A 24,725-nucleotide genomic window follows, 5' to 3' on the forward strand; every position below is an offset into this window, starting at 1 on the left:
CAATTAGAATTCCTTGCAGTAAAATTGGGCCAATGGCCAAAAAACAAGTATCCTGTTACAGGCTCAACGTATAGACGATTTGGACCAATGAAAGCTCGACGTGTAGACGATTTGGACCAATGAAAGCTCGCCGTGTAGCTATGAGTCCCGGACTGAAATTCCTACACAGATGTTGAACTGAAAAACAACTTATTGCCATTGATCATTAATGCCCTATTGACCTCTAGTCCTCTGTGTTGTGTTTAATCTGAAAATATTGTTACAGTCCCTTACTGAATGACATGTCTGTTCTTCTTCCCTACTGATTACGACGACTATCTGTTGACGTGTGTACTAGTTTTAATGTTTGTTTTTGTTGTATTAGGAGCCAGAAGGAATGCCTGAAAATAACCAGAGACCAGTCAATCTCCATGACACCACTGCAGTTGTTACGTCCCCTGAGAGATATACAGTGGGGCAAAAAAGTATTTAGTCAGCCACCAATTGTGCAAGTTCTCCCACTTAAAAATAAAAATATGAGAGAGGCCTGTAATTTCCATCATAGGTACACTTCAACTATGACAGACAAAAGGAGAAGAAAAAATCCAGAAAATCACACTGTAGGATTTTTATGAATTTATTTGCAAATTATGGTGGAAAATAAGTATTTGGCCAATAACAAAAGTTTATCTCAATACTTTGTTATATACCCTTTGTTGGCAATGACAGAGGTCAAACATTTTCTGTAAGTCTTCACAACGTTTTCACACACTGTTGCTGGTATTTTGGCCCATTCCTCTATGCAGATCTCCTCTAGAGCAGTGATGTTTTGGGGCAGTTGCTGGGCAACACGGACTTTCAACTCCCTCCAAAGATTTTCTATGGGGTTGAGATCTGGAGACTGGCTAGGCCACTCCAGGACCTTGAAATGCTTCTTACGATGCCACTCCTTCGTTGCCCGGGCGGTGTGTTTGGGATCATTGTCATGCTGAAAGACCCAGCCACGTTTCATCTTCAATGCCCTTGCTGATGGAAGGAGGTTTTCACTCAAAATCAGTGCTGTTTTTCCTAGAAAATCGTGCAATACGTTTTGTTAATGGCTTTATGTCTTTTTTATTAAAGCTGTGTGTCACCCACTACCCAAGGTGTTTTAGAACAATTAAATATATTCCCTTATTAAAAATGTGAATTCTCAATTATGTAAAAAGGTTATCTTTACTTTTATCTGTAGCTATGTTTTAGCATTTTATTTGAGAATATAACCAAGCCACCAAGCAATAAATACTTACAAAACAATGAAAGATTTGAAATGTTGTTAAAATTATTTTTAAAATTCATCATTATCAATCCATACAAAGTTTCCTTTCAATTAAGTATTTTAGTCCTTTTCTGGGACCTTGACTTGGTCAATACTTTCTTTAGATATAGTTGACTCTATCCTAGACACCCAAGACTTTCTTTAGATATAGTTGACTCTATCCTAGACACCCAAGACTTTCTTTAGATATAGTTGACTCTATCCTAGACATCCAAGACTTTCTTTAGATATAGTTGACTCTATCCTAGACACCCAAGACTTTCTTTAGATATAGTTGACTCTATCCTAGACACCCAAGACTTTCTTTAGATATAGTTGACTCTATCCTAGACACCCAAGACTTTCTTTAGATATAGTTGACTCTATCCTAGACACCCAAGACTTTCTTTAGATATAGTTGACTCTATCCTAGACACCCAAGACTTTCTTTAGATATAGTTGACTCTATCCTAGACACCCAAGACTGTAAAACAGTCAATAAAATACATTTTATTTAATTACCAAGCAAGTAAAAGATGTCATGAAAAAACATTTTTACATAAAGGTTTTGAGAAACTACCCCCCCAAAGTATCCCCCTTCAAACCCAGTAAACCAATCACCTTGAAAAGAAAAACTGAACTTCCACAAAGATGAAGAACAGAACAATTCTCAAAAACAAGCAAATTTAAATTAGATACATTTTGTTTAAAAAAAGCTCAGTTACAAAAGAAACCAAAAGCAACAGGTCTGGTGGTTAGAGTGTTGGGACACTAACCGAAAGGTTGCTAGATCAAATCCCCGAGCTGACAAGGTAAACAACCTGTCGTTCTGCCCCTGAACAATGCAGTTAACCCACTGTTCCTAGGCCGTTATTGTAAATAATAATTTGTTCTTTCTTAACTGACTTGCCTAGTGAAAAAAACATTTTAAACACGCTTTTCAACTAATTTCCAGATTTTCCCTCTTGATTCTGGGAATCTTCTTACCAGGATTCAAGGAAAACCTGGGAAACCTAAATGTTGCAACTGTACACATACTAGAAATCTCCCCCCAAGCAAAGCTCTGTGACTGCACTGAGAAAAAGGTCTAGGAACCATTGAACAGCACTGTGACTGCACTGAGGAAAAAAGTCAAGGAACCACTGAACAGCACTCCCCCAATCCAAATAAACTACAGTTGCTTCTATCGTACAGGAGAAGAGCTCCAAAGAAATGCTCCCTAGTCAAGAAATAAATATCTCAGCTCTTAAACACCCAACGCTGAACATAGGAGGCGATCAAACATGGTATGGGATGACACTGCTTCCAAACGAAGCTGAAACGGGACACCCATCATTGGTCTACTTATTAAGACTTCCTTGCAGAGACAACATTTGGGCACCATGGGTTATCTTACACCCTTCATCCTCTTTGTCCCTCTGAGGACAATACTATAAAAGCAGGATCAATGAGTTAGCCAGCTAACTTGCCTAAACGTTATGAAAATAGCTTTAAGCTTGAAATGGGCATTGTCTAATTGACTAAACAACCAAAGACACACGTATCTAAGTTTAGCTTTTCTTAAATGAACCAGAAAATTAATAGTTATTTATGGTTATTTATCAAAGTTAGATGGTTAACTACGGTTAATTAAAAGATAGCTGGTTAATTGATTCTGCTTTGTAGTACCAAAATAGTACCGAAACTATAGCAACGACTGTGTTCCTGTTTTCAGAGTATTCCGTCTAGTATGAGATTAATCCGTTTTAGAGACTGCTATGTCAACTCAAGAGTTTGGTACCTGCCCGTTGACTGCCAAAATAACATGTTGTCCGGCAATCTGGCCGTTATCGGCCAGAACACTATTTTTCTGGGTTTCAAAAATCAGTCTTTGTTGGCTTTGAAAAAAAATTAGCAATCCTATTGCTCATGTTTTTTTCTTTCAAACATGTAATCCCAGCCAAACAGTCCGTGTCGGTTTTTAGAAAAATAATGTTCATGTTTCCTCTCAGCTTTTCCTGGCTGAGGTCTTATCCAGAGTTTCATAACCTCAAGAAACTTCCTGGTTAAAGAATTTACATTAAAAAGTGTTTAAATTCCAGTTAACGGTCAGAGATTGTTCAGGCCCCCTTGTGGCAGTTCTGGGGTATGATCTTTCCTCTTCTTAAAAAGGCTCTTGAGTTTGGACGACTTCGTGCTTTTGTCTTTGTCCTTTTGGTGCCTCTCGCCTCTCATCTCCGGGGGCAACGTGTTTAGGGACCGGCTGCTCCTCGGGGGCGGCACAGGAGGATTCCCTTCTCGCTCTCTTCCTTCCGTGATCCTCTGGGGCAGGTCAGGGGTCGTTGCTGGGGTGATACAGGACTTCTCCAGAATACCGTCATACACCAGTTCGGTCAGGTGGTCGGAGGTATAAGGGTCAGGGGTCTGGGTTTGTTTCCATGGTGTGGACAAGGTGAGGTCAGGTTGTCTGAACTGACCCCAATCCAAAACCTGGGGATCGTGACCCAACTGGGACGACCCCGCATACTCCTCCCTGGATATCCTCCGTTTGGGGATTTCTGGGGTACTGTCGACCCTGTCCGGGTAGATCTTCCCAGTGGGAGTGTCTATGGATCTGTCAACCTTATCACTGTTTGTTCGTCTGCTAGTGTGAGAGCACATCTCATGGTGTTCGTCTATCGATATCTTCCTCGTGGCGGCAGATGGTGGTTCCACTGGGAACTCCATCTTCTTCCTGAGCATCTTGTGAGAAGAGTTGCTGTCCAGATGAAGGGTCAGTTTGTCTCTGGCCATCGCCATCCTCCTCTGAGCGCTGTCGGCTAAGAAGTCCACCTCCTCTCGGGATATCCTTCTCGTTGGGGTTCCAACGGCCGCCACCATTTCTTCTCTGGGTCTTCCTCTCATGGAGTTGTTGAATGAGGCTTCTCCCCTGCTCTCTCTCATCATCTGCCTGGAGCCGGTGTCGAAAGACACACCGATCATGTCTGTAGATAGAAGAGACCTCTTCTTTGAGACGTGAGTCTCCAACGGAACCTCGTGACACTCGTCTCTGAATGACTTCCTTGAGACGTTGTCCATTGAACGACCCAATACCTTTTTGGCTGCTGCGTCGGCGGGGGGGTCCATGGAAGTCTCACTTTTGACTCTTTGCATTTTCCTTGGAGCACTGTTGTCCACAGAAGAAGAGTCCGGCTCGTCTTTAGATGATGTCTTCAATGTGGCTTCATCCAAGGAAGCTTCCAGTTCTTCTCTAGATATCTTACAAACGGGGGATTCCGTTCCGGAAGGTTCTGATGACCTTCTGCTGACAGGAGGGGTCCTGTCAGAATAAATTACCTGAGAATCTCTGTAGAGAGGAGGAGAGAGAGAGGGGGAGAGAGAGAGGGGGAGAGGGGGAGGGAGAAGGAGAGACAGGAAAATATATAGAGACAAAGATTCCATAAAGGTTCACAAAGTTGAAGTTTCATACATTGAAAATACTGTAAGTGTCACCATGAGTGACCTTGTAATCTGTGGACACAGAGAAGCATTGTAGAAAATTGGAATCCAAATTGAAACTTCAGTTTATTTCCTAAATTGACTGAATTGCAATTGTGCGACTCACCCCCTCCACTGGGCGTTGATAAAGATCTGCTCCTCTTCCTCGAAGCAGGGGAGCGTGGTGTGGATAGGGATCAGGATATCGGGGTCAGAGTAGGAGGATGAGGAAGAGGAAGGGGAGGCGTGTCCAGAACGCCGTTGACGACACACGGTGGAGGTAGAGCCACGAGAGCGAGGGGAGCGCTTCATTGGTGGAACTAGGGTTGCAAAGGGAAGGGAACATACCCCATAACTTTTTAACTAAATCTCTGAAAAATGTGGGACAAATTTTGGGGACAATTTTGGTGAATTTTTTTCATTTTGTTAATTTTATGGAAAACCTATTAATGGAAAACCTCGCAAAAATAAAACTAAACCTGATTCAACTAAGCAGCTAACCACTTAAACCTTGAATCAGGTATGGCAGTGGTTCTCCAACCTCTCCTTGGGACTCCCAGCCGTTCCAAACCTCTCCTCAGGAATCCCAGCTGTTCCAAACCTCTCCTCAGGACAACTAGCTGTTCCCAACCTCTCCTCAGGACAACTAGCTGTTCCCAACCTCTCCTCAGGAATCCCAGCCGTTCCAAACCTCTCCTCAGGAATCCCAGCTGTTCCAAACTTCTCCTCAGGAATCCCAGCTGTTCCAAACTTCTCCTCAGGAATCCCAGCTGTTCCAAACCTCTCCTCAGGACTCCCAGCCGTTCCAAACCTCTCCTCAGGACCCCCTTCCATGTGTTTGATCTATTCCAGAGCTAGCACCTGATTCAACGTGTGAACTAATCGTCAGGCCCTTGACTAGGTATGGGCATGAGATTGATTACCACGGTGTTTCCCATAAACATACACTCACCTTGCTGTAAATATGTTTGCATAAACATGTCTCCTTAATAATGACCATATTATAGTCTCATTATATTGACCAACTGAGCGACTGATTGCTATAACCTACCTAAGATGGATGCTGAGGGGTCTTCCATCAGATCCTCCAGAGAGCCTTGTATTGTTTCATGACAGGAAGGGAAGGCGGGTACAGACACCCTGGGCATCGCCACCCAGTTAGAGTCTGAATACAGCGTGGCCGTCAGGCTGGCCAGGCCAGAGTTCCTGAGGAGAGGGAAACCACACAGACGCTCTATCTGTTGCCAGCGGTGGAGACGCTCCCGTAGGCAGGCCGTGACTTCTGATAGGGCGTTCCTGTGAGGGATGTCAAAAGCACAGTTTATGTCAGCTAGTTAACGTCTGGTAGGGCGTTCCTGTGAGGGATGTCAAAAGCACAGTTTACGTCAGCTAGTTAACGTCTGGTAGGGCGTTCCTGTGAGGGATGTCAAAAGCACAGTTTACGTCAGCTAGTTAACGTCTGGTAGGGCGTTCCTGTGAGGGATGTCAAAAGCACAGTGTACGTCAGCTAGTTATCGTCTGGTAGGGCGTTCCTGTGAGGGATGTCAAAAGCACAGTTTATGTCAGCTAGTTAACGTCTGGTAGGGCGTTCCTGTGAGGGATGTCAAAAGCACAGTTTACGTCAGCTAGTTAACGTCTGGTAGGGCGTTCCTGTGAGGGATGTCAAAAGCACAGTTTACGTCAGCTAGTTAACGTCTGGTAGGGCGTTCCTGTGAGGGATGTCAAAAGCACAGTTTACGTCAGCTAGTTAACGTCTGGTAGGGCGTTCCTGTGAGGGATGTCAAAAGCACAGTTTACGTCAGCTAGTTAACGTCTGGTAGGGCGTTCCTGTGAGGGATGTCAAAAGCACAGTTTACGTCAGCTATTGACTGAAATTCTAAGTAATGTGTTACAGTTATGGGTTTTTTCTCCAGGCCATCTGGTCTCGTTATCTTCATAGTTTCAGTCAGGAAAAATAGGTTGCCGACAAGTATTTTTTGTCATAGTTATTGTTTACTAAATTAACACTGTGTGTGTGTGTGTGTGTGTGTGTGTGTGTGTGTGTGTGTGTGTGTGTGTGCGTGTGTGCGTGCGTGTGTGCGTGTACGTGTGTGCGTGTGCGTGTACGTATGTGTGTGTGTGTGTGGGTGTGTGTGTAATCTTGTTCTTCTATCCTCGTGGGGACCTGCTATTTTAAGCTTAGGGGTTAAGGTTAGGAGGATAGAAAAATGTGTGTGTGTGTCTCTCTCTCTCTCACTTGGCCTCCAGGATCTTGGTGTCAACATCGTCCAGTGAGGAGCTGTGAGCCACGTGGAACGTCCCCATGAGGGAACTCCTCTTCTTTTTGATCTTTTCTGCCTGGACAGGATATACACAGACCAAGGGGTTAATATGAGGTCACATCCTCCTGGTCATGTCCACACCAAGGGTTAATATGGAGGACAGATGACTTGGTTAATGCATTGTCCTGGTCATGTCCACACCAGGGGTTAATTACAGCCCCTATGTTCTTTCTCCCTACGTGAAGTCAGTGAAAGTAAATCAATCAGTTGATGAATCAATAAACGGATTGATTGGTTTACGTCTCTCTCCTACCTCCTCGTCAGCAGTGGCCAGCTGCAGCTCAGCACTGTGTTTCTTGACGTTGTAGTATTGGACCAATCAAACAACTAATCCACCAACCAACCAACTAATCCACCAACCAACCAACCGAACCAACCAATCAACTAATCCACCAACCAATCAACCAATCAACCAACCAACTAATCCACCAACCAACGAATCCACCAACCAACCAATTAATCCACCAACCAACCAACTAATCCACCAACCAACCAATTAATCCACCAACCAACCAACCAATCCACCAACCAATCAACTAATCCACCAACCAACCAATCAACCAACCGACCAACCAACTAATCCACCAACCAACCAATTAATCCACCAACCAACCAACCAATCAACTAATCCACCAACCAACCAATCAACCAACCGACCAACCAACTAATCCACCAACCAACCAACTAATCCACCAACCAACCAACCAACCAACCAACCAACCAACCAACCAACCAACCAACCAACCAACCAACCAACTAATCCACCAACCAACCAACCAACTAATCCACCAACCAAACAATCAACTAATCCACCAACCAACCAATCAACTAATCCACCAACCAACCAAACAACTAATCCACCAACCAACTAATCCACCAACCAATCAACCAACCAACAAACTAATCCACCAACCAACCAATCAACTAATCCACCAACCATCTAATCAACTAATCCACCAAGCAACTAATCAACTTATCCACCAAACAATCAACACGCCAACCAACAAACTAATCCACCAACCAACCAATCAAGTAATCCACCAGCCAACCAATCAAGTAATCCACCAACCAACCAACCAATCAACTAATCCACCAACCAACCAATCAACTAATCCACCAACCAACCAACCAACCAACCAACCAACCAACCAACCAACCAACCAATCCACCAACCAACCAACCAACTAACCAACTAACCAACTAATTCAACAACAAATCAACCACCCACTCAACTAATCCACCAACCAACCAACCAACTAATCAGTAGTCTCCTACCTCTTCCTTGGCTGTGTTGAGCTGCAGCTCAGCGCTGTGCTTCTTGATGTTGTAGTACTGCACCTCCACCTCGTGGGTCAGCTGTAGCCAGAGCTGTAGGGCCTCCGGGACAGACCAGTACGCCATCATGTCCTTCTCTGCCTTCTTTAATGCTCCCCGAACCTAGATACACACACGCACACACAGGGTTAGGTAGTGTTAGGTAGTGTTAGGTTAGGTAGGGTTAGGTAGGGTAAGGTTAGGTAGGGTAAGGTTAGGTTAGGTAGGGTAAGGTTAGGTAGGGTAAGGTTAGGTATGGTAAGGTATGTTAGGTATGGTATGTTAGGTATGTTAGGTATGGTAAGGTTAGGTTAGGTATGGTAGGGTTAGGTTAGGTAGGGTTAGGTACGGTAGGGTTAGGTAGGGTAAGGTTAGGTAGGGTAAGGTTAGGTAGGGTTATGCTAGGTTAGGTAGTGTTAGGTTAGGTAGTGTTCGGTTAGGTAGTGTTCGGTTAGGTAGTGTTAGGTAGGGTTAGGTTAGGTAGGGTTATGTTAGGTTAGGTTAGGTAGTGTTAGGTAGTGTTAGGTAGGGTTAGGTTAGGTAGGGTTAGGTAGTGTTAGGTTAGGTAGGGTTAGGTTAGGTAGGGTTAGGTAGTGTTAGGTAGGGTAGGGTTAGGTTAGGTTAGGTAGGTAAGGTTAGGTAGGGTAAGTTTAGGTAGGGTAAGGTTAGGTAGGGTTAGGTTAGGTTAGGTAGGGTAAGGTTAGGTTAGGTAGGGTAAGGTTAGGTAGGGTTGGGTTAGGTAGGGTAAGGTTAGGTAGGGTAAGGTTAGGTAGGGTTAGGTTGGGTTAGGTAGGGTAAGGTTAGGTAGGGTAAGGTTAGGTAGGGTTGGGTTAGGTAGGGTAAGGTTAGGTTAGGAAGGGATGTTAGGTTAGGTTAGGTAGGGTAAGGTTAGGTAGGGTTGGGTTAGGTAGGGTAAGGTTAGGCTAGGTAGGGTTGTTAGGTTAGGTTAGGTAGGGTAAGGTTAGGTAGGTAAGGTAAGGTAAGGTAAGGTTAGGTTAGGTTAGGTAGGGTAGGGTAAGGTTAGGTTAGGTATGTAAGGTAAGGTAAGGTTAGGTAGGGTTACGTTAGGTAGGGTAAGGTGAGGTAAGGTAAGATAGGGTAAGGTGAGGTAGGGAAAGATAGGGTAAGGTTAGGTAAAGTAAGATAGGGTAAGGTAGGGTAAGGTTAGGTAAAGTAAGATAGGGTAAGGTTAGGTCAAGTAAGATAGGGTAAGGTTAGGTAAACTAAGATAGGGTAAGGTTAGGTAGGGTAAGGCTAAGTAGGGTATGGTTAGGTAAAGTAAGATAGAGTAAGGTTAGGTCAAGTAAGATAGGGTAAGGTTAGGTAGGGTAAGGTTAGGTAGGGTAAGGTTAAGTAGGGTAAGGTTAGGTAAAGTAAGATAGGGTAAGGTTAGGTAAAGTAAGATAGGGTAAGGTAGGGTAAGGTTAGGTAAAGTAAGATAGGGTAAGGTTAGGTAAAGTAAGATAGAGTAAGGTTAGGTAAAGTAAGATAGGGTAAGGTTAGGTAAAGTAAGATAGGGTAAGGTAGGGTAAGGTTAGGTAAAGTAAGATAGGGTAAGGTTAGGTAGGATAAGGTTAAGTAGGGTATGGTTAGGTAAAGTAAGATAGAGTAAGGTTAGGTCAAGTAAGATAGGGTAAGTTTAGGTAGGGTAAGGTTAGGTAGGGTAAGGTTAAGTAGGGTAAGGTTAGGTAAAGTAAGATAGGGTAAGGTTAGGTAAAGTAAGATAGGGTAAGGTAGGGTAAGGTTAGGTAAAGTAAGATAGAGTAAGGTTAGGTAAAGTAAGATAGGGTAAGGTTAGGTAAAGTAAGATAGGGTAAGGTAGGGTAAGGTTAGGTAAAGTAAGATAGGGTAAGGTAGGGTAAGGTTAGGTAAAGTAAGATAGGGTAAGGTTAGGTCAAGTAAGATAGGGTAAGGTTAGGTAAAGTAAGATAGGGTAAGGTTAGGTAGGGTAAGGCTAAGTAGGGTATGGTTAGGTAAAGTAAGATAGAGTAAGGTTAGGTCAAGTAAGATAGGGTAAGGTAGGGTAAGGTTAGGTAGGGTAAGGTTAAGTAGGGTAAGGTTAGGTCAAGTAAGATAGAGTTAGGTTAGGTCAAGTAAGATAGGGTAAGTTTAGGTAGGGTAAGGTTAGGTAGGGTAAGGTTAAGTAGGGTAAGGTTAGGTAAAGTAAGATAGGGTAAGGTTAGGTAAAGTAAGATAGGGTAAGGTAGGGTAAGGTTAGGTAAAGTAAGATAGGGTAAGGTTAGGTAAAGTAAGATAGAGTAAGGTTAGGTAAAGTAAGATAGGGTAAGGTTAGGTAAAGTAAGATAGGGTAAGGTAGGTAAGGTTAGGTAAAGTAAGATAGGGTAAGGTTAGGTAGGGTAAGGTTAAGTAGGGTATGGTTAGGTAAAGTAAGATAGAGTAAGGTTAGGTCAAGTAAGATAGGGTAAGTTTAGGTAGGGTAATGTTAGGTAGGGTAAGGTTAAGTAGGGTAAGGTTAGGTAAAGTAAGATAGGGTAAGGTTAGGTAAAGTAAGATAGGGTAAGGTAGGGTAAGGTTAGGTAAAGTAAGATAGAGTAAGGTTAGGTAAAGTAAGATAGGGTAAGGTTAGGTAAAGTAAGATAGGGTAAGGTAGGGTAAGGTTAGGTAAAGTAAGATAGGGTAAGGTAGGGTAAGGTTAGGTAAAGTAAGATAGGGTAAGGTTAGGTAAAGTAAGATAGGGTAAGGTAGGGTAAGGTTAGGTAAAGTAAGATAGGGTAAGGTTAGGTAAAGTAAGATAGGGTAAGGTTAGGTAAAGTAAGATAGGGTAAGGTAGGGTAAGGTTAGGTAAAGTAAGATAGAGTAAGGTTAGGTAAAGTAAAATAGGGTAAGGTTAGGTAAAGTAAGATAGCGTAAGGTTAGGTAGGGTAAGGTTAGGTAGGGTAAGGTTAGGTTAAGTAAGATAGGGTAAGGTTAGGTAAAGTAAGATAGGGTAAGGTTAGATAGGGTAAGGTTAGGTAGGGTAAGGTTAAGTAGGGCAAGGTTAGGTAAAGTAAGATAGGGTAAGGTTAGATAAAGTAAGATACGGTATGGTAAGATAGGGTAAGGTAAGGTTAGGTAAAGTAAGATAGGGTAAGGTTAGGTAAAGTAAGATAGGGTAAGATTAGGTTAGGTAAAGTAAGGTAGGGTAAGGTTAGTCTGCTCAGTTGTTTGGTAGGGTAAGGTTAGGTAAGGTTCTCTACCTGCTCCAGCTCTTCCTCTGCGTATCTCAGTCTGCTCAGTTGTTAGGTAGGGTATGGTTAGGTAGGGTATGGTTAGGTAGGGTATGGTTAGGCAGGGTAAGGTAAGGTAAGGTTCTCTACCTGCTCCAGCTCCTCCTCTGCGTATCTCATTCTGCTCAGTTGTTAGGTAGGGTATGGTTAGGTAGGGTAAGGTAAGGTTCTCTACCTGCTCCAGCTCCTCCTCTGCGTATCTCAGTCTGCTCAGTTGTTAGGTTGGGTATGGTTAGGCAGGGTAAGGTAAGGTAAGGTTCTCTACCTGCTCCAGCTCCTCTTCTGCGTATCTCATTCTGCTCAGTTGTTAGGTTGGGTATGGTTAGGCAGGGTAAGGTAAGGTTCTCTACCTGCTCCAGCTCCTCCTCTGCGTATCTCAGTCTACTCAGTTGACTGACGGCTCCAGCTCTGAGCCGATGGAGTCTGTGCGCCTCCTCCTGGGCTCCCATGATCTCATCCCTCATCTTCTCCTCCAGGTTCTGTTTCTCCTCTGCCACGCTACGCTTCTCCTCCTGGGCCTGCTCCAGCCTGGTATCATAGCAACAGCCTGGTGTCATAGCAACAACCACATACTGGGCCTGCTCCAGCCTGGTGTCATAGCAACAGCCTGGTATCATAGCAACAACCTGGTGTCATAGCAACAGCCTGGTGTCATAGCAACAACCACATACTGGGCCTGCTCCAGCCTGGTGTCATAGCAACAGCCTGGTATCATAGCAACAGCCTGGTATCATAGCAACAACCACATACTGGGCCTGCTCCAGCCTGGTGTCATAGCAACTACCACATACTGGGCCTGCTCCAGCCTGGTGTCATAGCAACAGCCTGGTATCATAGCAACAACCACATACTGGGCCTGCTCCAGCCTGGTGTCATAGCAACAGCCTGGTATCATAGCAACAACCACATACTGGGCATGCTCCAGCCTGGTATCATAGCAACAGCCTGGTATCATAGCAACAACCTGGTGTCATAGCAACAGCCTGGTGTCATAGCAACAACCACATACTGGGCCTGCTCCAGCCTGGTGTCATAGCAACAGCCTGGTATCATAGCAACAACCTGGTGTCATAGCAACAGCCTGGTGTCATAGCAACAACCACATACTGGGCCTGCTCCAGCCTGGTGTCATAGCAACAGCCTGGTATCATAGCAACAACCACATACTGGGCCTGCTCCAGCCTGGTGTCATAGCAACAGCCGGGTATCATAGCAACAACCACATACTGGGCCTGCTCCAGCCTGGTGTCATAGCAACAGCCTGGTATCATAGCAACAACCACATACTGGGCCTGCTCCAGCCTGGTGTCATAGCAACAGCCGGGTATCATAGCAACAACCACATACTGGGCCTGCTCCAGCCTGGTGTCATAGCAACAGCCTGGTATCATAGCAACAACCTGGTGTCATAGCAACAGCCTGGTGTCATAGCAACAACCACATACTGGGCCTGCTCCAGCCTGGTGTCATAGCAACAGCCTGGTATCATAGCAACAACCACATACTGGGCCTGCTCCAGCCTGGTGTCATAGCAACAGCCGGGTATCATAGCAACAACCACATACTGGGCCTGCTCCAGCCTGGTGTCATAGCAACAGCCTGGTATCATAGCAACAACCTGGTGTCATAGCAACAGCCTGGTGTCATAGCAACAACCACATACTGGGCCTGCTCCAGCCTGGTGTCATAGCAACAGCCTGGTATCATAGCAACAACCACATACTGGGCCTGCTCCAGCCTGGTGTCATAGCAACAGCCGGGTATCATAGCAACAACCACATACTGGGCCTGCTCCAGCCTGGTGTCATAGCAACAGCCTGGTATCATAGCAACAACCTGGTGTCATAGCAACAGCCTGGTGTCATAGCAACAACCACATACTGGGCCTGCTCCAGCCTGGTGTCATAGCAACAGCCTGGTATCATAGCAACAACCACATACTGGGCCTGCTCCAGCCTGGTATCATAGCAACAACCACATACTGGGCCTGCTCCAGCCTGGTATCATAGCAACAGCCTGGTATCATAGCAACAACCACATACTGGGCCTGCTCCAGCCTGGTATCATAGCAACAGCCTGGTATCATAGCAACAGCCTGGTGTCATAGCAACAGTCTGGTATCATAGCAACAACCACATACTGGGCCTGCTCCAGCCTGGTGTCATAGCAACAACCACATACTGGGCCTGCTCCAGCCTGGTATCAGGACGAGGACACGCGTTAGCAACAAACACACACACATGTTAGGAACAAACACACATACAGGTTAGCAACAAACACACATACAGGTTAGCAACAAACACACACACACACACCCCTCAATACACACACAGTCATAGAGACTCACTGTTCCTGTAGTTCTCTGAGGCTGAGCTCAGCACTCTGCAGACTCTCCAGGTCCTTCATCATCTTGGAGATGTGGACTTTGGAAGCTTTGTTCTGGACCTGAGAGAACCAGCAGCCTCCTACACCCATCATCACAGAAACTATCAGCAACAAGTCCTTCATGTAGTTATGGGGTGGGCCTGAAGGAGGAGAGGAGGAGGAGGAAAGGAAGGAGGAGGAGGAGGAGGAGGAGGAGGAGAGAGAAGGAGGAGAGAGAAGGAGGAGAGGAAGGGGCAGAAGAGAGGGGGAGGAGAGGAGGAGCAGGAGAGAGGAGGAGGAGAGAGGAAGAGGAGAGAAAAGAGCAGGAGAGGGGAGGAAGAGAGAGAAGGAAGAGAGGAAGGAGCAGGAGAGAGAAGGAGGAGAGGGGAGGAGGAGAGGAAGGAGCAGAAGAGAGGAGAAGGAGAGAGAATGAGGAGAGAGGAGGAGAGAGGAGGAGGAGAGAGAATAGGAAGGAGGAGGATGAGGATAATGATGATGACAGTCATGATGAAAGTGGAGGAGGAAGAGGGGGAGGAGGAAGAGGAGGAGGAGAGGGGAGGAGGAGGAAGATTATTTCATTTGTTTAGCGCTTCTCAATATAATCAGTGGACATGAGCAAATGCACAAAGTGTGTGTGTGTGGTGTGTGTGTGTGGTGTGTGTGGTGTGTGTGTGTGTGTGTGGTGTGTGTGTGTGTGTGTGTGTGTGTGTGTGTGTGTGTGTGTGTGTGTGTGTGCGTGTGTGTGTGTGTGTGTGTGTGTGTGTGTGTGTGTGTGTGTGGTGTGTGGTGTGTTGTGTGTGTGTGTGTGTGTACTGTCTACACACGTATAGGAGCACCAAACAGCACCGCGTCCAGAGCCTTGATGTTGAGTTTCTGTTTGTCTCTCTGGTCCACGATCTTCAGCTGGCCACTCAGGAACGACGGCTCATTGGCTGCTATCCTGCACGCATCACAATAACACCAGCTCTGAGTGTTCTGATTGGATCTTTCTCCATCTGATTGGACTGTGTTTCTCTTTCTGTTCTGATATTATTAATCATTGGCTGCTATCCTGCACGCATCACAATAACACCAGCTCTGAGTGTTCTGATTGGATCTTTCTACATCCGATTGGACTGTGTTTCTCTTTCTGTTCTGATATTATTAAGCGTTTTAATTAGACAAATTGAGCTGCTTCGGATTTGTTTGTAATTGTATAGTGATGACCAAATGGACATTGTAACTAGGGTGTGTTACCTGATTGGCCAGTAACTTTCAGTAAGAAGCTTTCTGATTGGCTGTGCCCACCAGGAAGTGCCTCTCTGAGGTTTCTGATTGGCCGTTCTCACCTGGGGAGGGTGTTGCCGTTGACTCTGAAGTCTTTAAAGTTCTTCTCGTACTGGGGCAGCTCTACAAACTCCCTGAGCCACCTCAACACCTCATCCTGAGTCCAGTTATGGACTGATAGAGAGAGGAGGAGGGGAGAGAGGGAGGGGGGAAGATGGGAGAGAGGGGGTAGGAAAGGAGAGAGGGGGAGGTCAGATGGGGATAGAGAGAGTGGGAGGGGATAGAGAGAGTGGGAGGGGATAGAGAGAGGGGAGGTCAGATGGGGATAGAGAGAGTGGGAGGGGATAGAGATAGTGGGAGGGGATAGAGAGAGGGGGATAGAGAGAGTGGGATAGAGAGAGAGGGAGAGAGAGAGAGAGGTGGGAGGGTTTGGTAATGAAGAAACTGTGAATGTAATAACAGATTGCGTAATCACACACACAGCGTACCTTCTGAGAACTTCCAGCCCCTCCACAGTTCCTCTATGGTGATGTGCTGGTCCTCTCTGTGAAGACGGCTGTGTTTGTTGGTCGGCTGCTGTTTCATGTCCTCGATGATGAACTACACACACACACACACACACACACACACACACAGACACACACACACACACACACACGACACACACACACACACACACACACACACAGACACACACACACACACACACACGACACACACACACACACACACACACACACACAAGATTATGAAAAGTTTACAGCTTAATGTCAAAAGGTAAACGTCTAACACACACTTAGCCAACTACACACAACCACGCATGTCTAATAAACAGTTCACACATCCTTAACCTTTCTAAGTTTCCACATTAGTTTGACGACTGTCAACTGCACCGGTGATAAGGACCAAGACGTTTTAGTTTAGAGATAAAATAGACTGCGTGTCTGTGTGTGTGTGTGTGTGTGTGTGTGTGTGTGTGTGTGTGTGTGTGTGTGTGTGTGTGTGTGTGTGTGTGCGTGCGTGCGCGTGTGCGTGCGTGTGTGCGTTCCACCATCTTGGAATCTATCCTTGGCTGTAATTGGATTCTTCATGTGATGGGAACAGGAATGTCGGCCACCCTCCCCTCCCGTCTCCACGGTAACAGCAACCCAATCCCATGGATCATCTAGCCCTGGACGACATTCTGATGAGTTCTGGAGTTCTGGGACAAACAGTCCAACATTCTACACTTCTAATCTGGACTCACTTAAAGGGGTTCTAGTGTCTGTGGCTTAAACAAACTAACAGGACAGGAATCATGAGACAGACAGACGGACTGACTGGTCGACGAGGACATACACACAGCATGTAACTGAATTAAAGACCCCTACCATCGGTTGTCCAATCAAAACACACCTGAATCCCTCCTCCGTGGTTACGTACCTCCACGCTCTCCTCCACCTCTATCCCTCCATCCTGGTCGTCATCCATCTCTCTGTGGATGTTCCTCAGACCCTCCAGACTGTATCGGTCGGCCTCGTTCATACAGGGAGGTGACACCACCAGGCATGGGTCTATAGAGATGGTCAATCAACACATGTATCAATGTGTCAGGTAGCCCTTTCCTGCAGTCAATTGACCAAAAGCGCCCTCTGGTGGCCTCGTGGTGGAATGTTATTCATATTTTTTCAGAATTAGTTTTAAAACAAAATTAACTGACAAAAAAATTTGGTGTTTCCGTGTCTAACAGTTTGGTTATATTTCAGTCTTCTGTGATGTATATAAAGTGTAAATGTGGTGTTTCTATGTCAAACTGTTTGGTTATATTTCAGTCTTCTGTGATGTATATAAACTGTAATATTGGTGTTTCTATGTCTAACAGTTTGGTTATATTTCAGTCTTCTGTGATGTATATAAAGTGTAAATGTGGTGTTTCTATGTCAAACTGTTTGGTTATATTTCAGTCTTCTGTGATGTATATAAAGTGTAAATGTGGTGTTTCCATGTCTAACAGTTTGGTTATATTTCAGTCTTCTGTGATGTATATAAACTGTAATATTGGTGTTTCTATGTCTAACAGTTTGGTTGTATTTCAGTCTTCTGTGATGTATATAAACTGTAATATTGGTGTTTCCATGTCTAACAGTTTGGTTGTATTTCAGTCTTCTGTGATGTATATAAACTGTAATATTGGTGTTTCTATGTCTAACAGTTTGGTTATATTTTAGTCTTCTGTGATGTATATGAAGTGTAAATCTGGTGTTTCTATGTCTAACAGTTTGGTTATATTTCAGTCTTCTGTGATGTATATGAAGTGTAAATCTGGTGTTTCTATGTCTAACAGTTTGGTTATATTTCAGTCTTCTGTGATGTATATGAAGTGTAAATGTGGTGTTTCCATGTCTAACAGTTTGGTTATATTTCAGTCTTCTGTGATGTATATAAAGTGTAAATCTGGTGTTTCTATGTCTAACAGTTTGGTTGTATTTCAGTCTTCTGTGATGTATATGAAGTGTAAATGTGGTGTTTCCATGTCTAACAGTTTGGTTATAGTTTAGTCTTCTGTGATGTATATGAAGTGTAAATATTGTGATGCAAACTCTAAATGTAATACATTTCAACTCTATATCTGACATGGTGCAGGTGTCTTCTTTTGTTTAAGCCCAGAACCATATGTGTGTGAGGTGGATACTTTGTGACCCTGATTTAGGTCACTGCAGTACAAGGTTTATCAATACACACTACATGACCAAAGGTATGTGGACACCTGCTCGTCTAACATCTCATTCCAAAATCATGGGCATTAATATGGAGTTGGTCCCTCCCTTTGCTGCTATAACAGCCTCCACTGTTCTGGGAAGGTTTTCCACTAGATGTTGGAACATTTCTGCGGGGACTTGCTTCCATTCAGCCACAATAGTATTAGTGAGGTCGGGTACTGATGCTGGACGATTAGGCCTGGCTCGCAGTCGGCGTTCCAATACAATCCCAAAGATGTTAGACGGGGTTGAGGTCAGGGCTCTGTGCAGGCTAGTCAAGTTCTTCCACACCGATCTCGACAAACCATTTCTGTACGGATCTCGCTTTTTGCACAGAGGCATTGTCATGCTGAAACAGGACAGAATCGTCTAGAACATTGTTTGCTGTAGTTTCCCCTCACTGAAACTAAGGGGCCCAAACCATGAAGAACAGCCCCAGACCAGTATTCCTCCTCCACCAAGCTTTACAGTTGGCACTACGCATTCGGGGTAGGTAGCGTTCTCCTGGCATCCGCCAAACCCAGATTAGTGCGTCAGACTGCCAGAGAACGAGTTTCCACTGCTTCAGAGTCCAATGTAAGAGAGCTTTACACCACTCCAGCCAACTCTTGGCATTTCCCATGGTGATCTTAGGCTTGCGTGTGGCTGCTCGGCCATGGAAACCCATTTCATTAATAAACTCCCAATGAACGGTTCTTGTGCTGATTGTTGCTTCCAGAGTTTGTAATTCAGTATTAATAAGTTCTGCGACCCGACGGACGGAGGATTTTTTACGTTTTACGTGCTTCGGCGCTCTTGACAACCCGCTCTGTGAGCTTGTGTGGCCTACCAGTTCGCGGCTGAGCCGTTGTTGCTCCTAAAACTTTATTTCACTGTAACCTGCCGTTCTTAGTCACTGAGCACCGACCGGCACCGGATGTTCGTGGAAGTTGAAAAGTAGTTGAAATGTGGCCAGTCGGCCTTCTGTCCACAGAATTGTTTGTGTTTTTTGGTACGGTCTGGACCAGATATATATTTCAACATCCACAGATGGCATTTTTTTAGGTTTGGTCCAGACTTGATTTGGCCCAAACATAGACATCCATGATTGGTTCAGTCCTACACTGTACTGTACACTTGAGTATAACACACACTAGAGTTACTGTACTGTAATGAACCAAACTATACTCTGCAGTACTCTCCTGCACAGTACTCTCCTGCACAGTACTCTCCTGCACAGTGCTCTCCTGCACAGTACTCTCCTGCACAGTACTCTCCTGCACAGTGCTCTCCTGCACAGTGCTCTCCTGCACAGTACTCTCCTGCACAGTACTCTCCTGCACAGTACAGTATTCTACTGTATTGTGCTTTACTGTACTGTAATGAACCAAACTGTACTCTACAGTACTCTCCTGTACAGTACTATCCTGTACAGTACTATCCTGCACAGTACTCTCCTGCACAGTACTCTCCTGCACAGTACTCTCCTGCACAGTACTCTCCTGCACAGTACAGTATTCTACTGTATTGTGCTTTACTGTACTGTAATGAACCAAACTGTACTCTACAGTACTCTCCTGTACAGTACTCTCCTGTACAGTACTATCCTGTACAGTACTATCCTGCACAGTACTCTCCTGCACAGTACTCTTCTGCACAGTACTCTCCTGTACAGTACTCTCCTGCACAGTACTCTCCTGCACAGTACTCTCCTGCACAGTACTCTTCTGCACAGTACTCTCCTGTACAGTACTCTCCTGCACAGTACTCTCCTGCACAGTACTCTACTGCACAGTACTCTCCTGCACAGTACTCTCCTGCACAGTACAGTATTCTACTGTATTGTGCTTTACTGTACTGTAATGAACCAAACTATACTCTACAGTACTCTCCTGTACAGTACTCTCCTGCACAGTACTCTCCTGCACAGTGCTCTCCTGTACTGTAATGAACCAAACTGTACTCTACAGTACTCTCCAGCACAGTACTCTCCTGCACAGTACTCTCCTGTACAGTACTCTCCTGCACAGTACTCTCCTGCACAGTACTCTCCTGTACAGTACTCTCCTGCACAGTACTCGCCTGTACAGTACTCTGCTGCACAGTACTCTCCTGCACAGTACTCTCCTGCACAGTACTCTCCTGTACAGTACTCTCCTGCACAGTACTCACCTGTACAGTACTCTCCTGTACAGTACTCTCCTGCACAGTACTCACCTGTACAGTACTCTCCTGTACAGTACTCTCCTGCACAGTACTCTCCTGTACAGTACTCTCCTGTACAGTACTCTCCTGTACAGTACTCTCCTGCACAGTACTCACCTGTACAGTACTCTCCTGTACAGTACTCTCCTGCACAGTACTCTCCTGTACAGTACTCTCCTGCACAGTACTCTCCTGTACAGTACTCTCCTGTACAGTACTCTCCTGTACAGTACTCTCCTGCACAGTACTCACCTGTACAGTACTCTCCTGCACAGTACTCACCTGTACAGTACTCTCCTGTACAGTACTCTCCTGTACAGTACTCTCCTGCACAGTACTCACCTGTACAGTACTCTCCTGTACAGTACTCTCCTGCACAGTACTCACCTGTACAGTACTCTCCTGTACAGTACTCTCCTGCACAGTACTCTCCTGTACAGTACTCTCCTGTACAGTACAGTATTCTACTGTATTGTGCTCTACTGTACTGTAATGTATTCTACTCTACTCTATTATATTCTACTCTATTCTACTGTACCGTATTCTACTCTACTCTGTACTGTACTCTCCTCTAATGTACTGTACTCTCCTCTAATGTACTGTACTCTCCTCTAACGTGCTGTACTCTCCTCTAATGTACTGTACTCTCCTCTAACGTGCTGTACTCTCCTCTAATGTACTGTACTCTCCTCTAACGTGCTGTACTCTCCTCTAATGTACTGTACTGTACTCTCCTCTAATGTACTGTACTCTCCTCTAACGTGCTGTACTCTCCTCTAATGTACTGTACTGTACTCTCCTCTAATGTACTGTACTCTCCTCTAATGTACTGTACTCTCCTCTAATGTACTGTACTCTCCTCTAATGTACTGTACTCTCCTCTAATGTACTGTACTCTCCTCTAATGTACTGTACTCTCCTCTAATGTACTGTACTCTCCTCTAACGTGCTGTACTCTCCTCTAATGTACTGTACTGTACTCTCCTCTAATGTACTGTACTCTCCTCTAATGTACTGTACTCTCCTCTAATGTACTGTACTCTCCTCTAATGTACTGTACTCTCCTCTAATGTACTGTACTCTCCTCTAACGTGCTGTACTCTCCTCTAATGCACTGTACTCTCCTCTAACGTGCTGTACTCTCCTCTAATGTACTGTACTGTACTCTCCTCTAATGTACTGTACTCTCCTCTAATGTACTGTACTCTCCTCTAATGTACTGTACTCTCCTCTAATGTACTGTACTCTCCTCTAATGTACTGTACTCTCCTCTAACGTGCTGTACTCTCCTCTAATGCACTGTACTCTCCTCTAACGTGCTGTACTCTCCTCTAATGTACTGTACTGTACTCTCCTCTAATGTACTGTACTCTCCTCTAATGTACTGTACTCTCCTCTAATGTACTGTACTCTCCTCTAATGTACTGTACTCTCCTCTAATGTACTGTACTCTCCTCTAACGTGCTGTACTCTCCTCTAATGCACTGTACTCTCCTCTAACGTGCTGTACTCTCCTCTAATGTACTGTACTCTCCTCTAATGTACTGTACTCTCCTCTAACGTGCTGTACTCTCCTCTAATGTACTGTACTGTACTCTAATGTACTGTACTCTCCTCTAATGTACTGTACTGTACTCTCCTCTAATGTACTGTACTGTACTCTCCTCTAATGTACTGTACTCTCCTCTAATGTACTGTACTGTACTCTCCTCTAATGTACTGTACTCTCCTCTAATGTACTGTACTCTCCTCTAACGTGCTGTAATCTCCTCTAATGTACTGTACTCTCCTCTAATGTACTGTACTCTCCTCTAATGTACTGTACTCTCCTCTAATGTACTGTACTCTCCTCTAACGTGCTGTACTCTCCTCTAATGTACTGTACTGTACTCTCCTCTAATGTACTGTACTCTCCTCTAATGTACTGTACTCTCCTCTAATGTACTGTACTCTCCTCTAATGTACTGTACTCTCCTCTAATGTACTGTACTCTCCTCTAACGTGCTGTACTCTCCTCTAATGCACTGTACTCTCCTCTAACGTGCTGTACTCTCCTCTAATGTACTGTGCTGTACTCTCCTCTAATGTACTGTACTCTCCTCTAATGTACTGTACTCTCCTCTAATGTACTGTACTCTCCTCTAATGTACTGTACTCTCCTCTAATGTACTGTACTCTCCTCTAACGTGCTGTACTCTCCTCTAATGCACTGTACTCTCCTCTAACGTGCTGTACTCTCCTCTAATGTACTGTACTGTACTCTCCTCTAATGTACTGTACTCTCCTCTAATGTACTGTACTCTCCTCTAATGTACTGTACTCTCCTCTAATGTACTGTACTCTCCTCTAATGTACTGTACTCTCCTCTAACGTGCTGTACTCTCCTCTAATGCACTGTACTCTCCTCTAACGTGCTGTACTCTCCTCTAATGTACTGTACTGTACTCTCCTCTAATGTACTGTACTCTCCTCTAATGTACTGTACTGTACTCTCCTCTAATGTACTGTAGTCTCCTCTAATGTACTGTACTGTACTCTCCTCTAATGTACTGTACTCTCCTCTAATGTACTGTACTCTCCTCTAATGTACTGTACTCTCCTCTAACGTGCTGTACTCTCCTCTAATGCACTGTACTCTCCTCTAACGTGCTGTACTCTCCTCTAATGTACTGTACTGTACTCTCCTCTAATGTACTGTACTCTCCTCTAATGTACTGTACTCTCCTCTAATGTACTGTACTCTCCTCTAATGTACTGTACTCTCCTCTAATGTACTGTACTCTCCTCTAACGTGCTGTACTCTCCTCTAATGCACTGTACTCTCCTCTAACGTGCTGTACTCTCCTCTAATGTACTGTACTCTCCTCTAATGTACTGTACTCTCCTCTAACGTGCTGTACTCTCCTCTAATGTACTGTACTGTACTCTAATGTACTGTACTCTCCTCTAATGTACTGTACTGTACTCTCCTCTAATGTACTGTACTGTACTCTCCTCTAATGTACTGTACTCTCCTCTAATGTACTGTACTGTACTCTCCTCTAATGTACTGTAGTCTCCTCTAATGTACTGTACTGTACTCTCCTCTAATGTACTGTACTCTCCTCTAATGTACTGTACTCTCCTCTAATGTACTGTACTCTCCTCTAACGTGCTGTACTCTCCTCTAATGCACTGTACTCTCCTCTAACGTGCTGTACTCTCCTCTAATGTACTGTACTGTACTCTCCTCTAATGTACTGTACTCTCCTCTAATGTACTGTACTCTCCTCTAACGTGCTGTACTCTCCTCTAATGTACTGTACTCTCCTCTAATGTACTGTACTCTCCTCTAATGTACTGTACTCTCCTCTAATGTACTGTACTCTCCTCTAACGTGCTGTACTCTCCTCTAATGTACTGTACTGTACTCTCCTCTAATGTACTGTACTCTCCTCTAATGTACTGTACTCTCCTCTAATGTACTGTACTCTCCTCTAATGTACTGTACTCTCCTCTAATGTACTGTACTCTCCTCTAACGTGCTGTACTCTCCTCTAATGCACTGTACTCTCCTCTAACGTGCTGTACTCTCCTCTAATGTACTGTACTCTCCTCTAATGTACTGTACTCTCCTCTAATGTACTGTACTCTCCTCTAATGTACTGTACTCTCCTCTAACGTGCTGTACTCTCCTCTAATGCACTGTACTCTCCTCTAACGTGCTGTACTCTCCTCTAATGTACTGTACTGTACTCTCCTCTAATGTACTGTACTCTCCTCTAATGTACTGTACTCTCCTCTAATGTACTGTACTCTCCTCTAATGTACTGTACTCTCCTCTAATGTACTGTACTCTCCTCTAACGTGCTGTACTCTCCTCTAATGCACTGTACTCTCCTCTAACGTGCTGTACTCTCCTCTAATGTACTGTACTGTACTCTCCTCTAATGTACTGTACTCTCCTCTAATGTACTGTACTCTCCTCTAATGTACTGTACTCTCCTCTAATGTACTGTACTCTCCTCTAATGTACTGTACTCTCCTCTAACGTGCTGTACTCTCCTCTAATGCACTGTACTCTCCTCTAACGTGCTGTACTCTCCTCTAATGTACTGTACTCTCCTCTAATGTACTGTACTCTCCTCTAACGTGCTGTACTCTCCTCTAATGTACTGTACTGTACTCTAATGTACTGTACTCTCCTCTAATGTACTGTACTGTACTCTCCTCTAATGTACTGTACTGTACTCTCCTCTAATGTACTGTACTCTCCTCTAATGTACTGTACTGTACTCTCCTCTAATGTACTGTACTCTCCTCTAATGTACTGTACTCTCCTCTAACGTGCTGTAATCTCCTCTAATGTACTGTACTCTCCTCTAATGTACTGTACTCTCCTCTAATGTACTGTACTCTCCTCTAATGTACTGTACTCTCCTCTAACGTGCTGTACTCTCCTCTAATGTACTGTACTGTACTCTCCTCTAATGTACTGTACTCTCCTCTAATGTACTGTACTCTCCTCTAATGTACTGTACTCTCCTCTAATGTACTGTACTCTCCTCTAATGTACTGTACTCTCCTCTAACGTGCTGTA

At 44.6% G+C, this 24,725-nt stretch overlaps 1 protein-coding gene across 1 annotated transcript in view; it reads right to left on the bottom strand.

Annotated features, from left to right (window-relative positions):
• Positions 1–600: 600 nt before the first annotated feature.
• The window catches only part of LOC149980497 (uncharacterized), a 30,125-nt gene continuing 6,000 nt past the window's right edge, over positions 601–24,725 (bottom strand). Inside the window, exons 2-12 of the mRNA XM_090188084.1 lie at positions 16,647–16,777; positions 15,713–15,824; positions 15,287–15,398; positions 14,783–14,898; positions 13,942–14,119; positions 11,945–12,122; positions 8,329–8,490; positions 6,969–7,069; positions 5,784–6,028; positions 4,860–5,052; positions 601–4,601 (exon numbers count right to left, since the gene is read on the bottom strand). Of these exons, the coding sequence (XP_090044210.1) occupies positions 3,365–4,601; positions 4,860–5,052; positions 5,784–6,028; positions 6,969–7,069; positions 8,329–8,490; positions 11,945–12,122; positions 13,942–14,119; positions 14,783–14,898; positions 15,287–15,398; positions 15,713–15,824; positions 16,647–16,777 (2,765 nt within the window). The 3' untranslated portion in view covers positions 601–3,364. The remainder of the gene's footprint in view (positions 4,602–4,859; positions 5,053–5,783; positions 6,029–6,968; positions 7,070–8,328; positions 8,491–11,944; positions 12,123–13,941; positions 14,120–14,782; positions 14,899–15,286; positions 15,399–15,712; positions 15,825–16,646; positions 16,778–24,725) is intronic.

The sequence above is a fragment of the Oncorhynchus mykiss genome, chromosome 10 (assembly GCF_057628025.1).
Source record: "Oncorhynchus mykiss isolate SJ-2025 chromosome 10, ASM5762802v1, whole genome shotgun sequence".
In the NCBI taxonomy this organism is placed as follows: domain Eukaryota; kingdom Metazoa; phylum Chordata; class Actinopteri; order Salmoniformes; family Salmonidae; genus Oncorhynchus; species Oncorhynchus mykiss.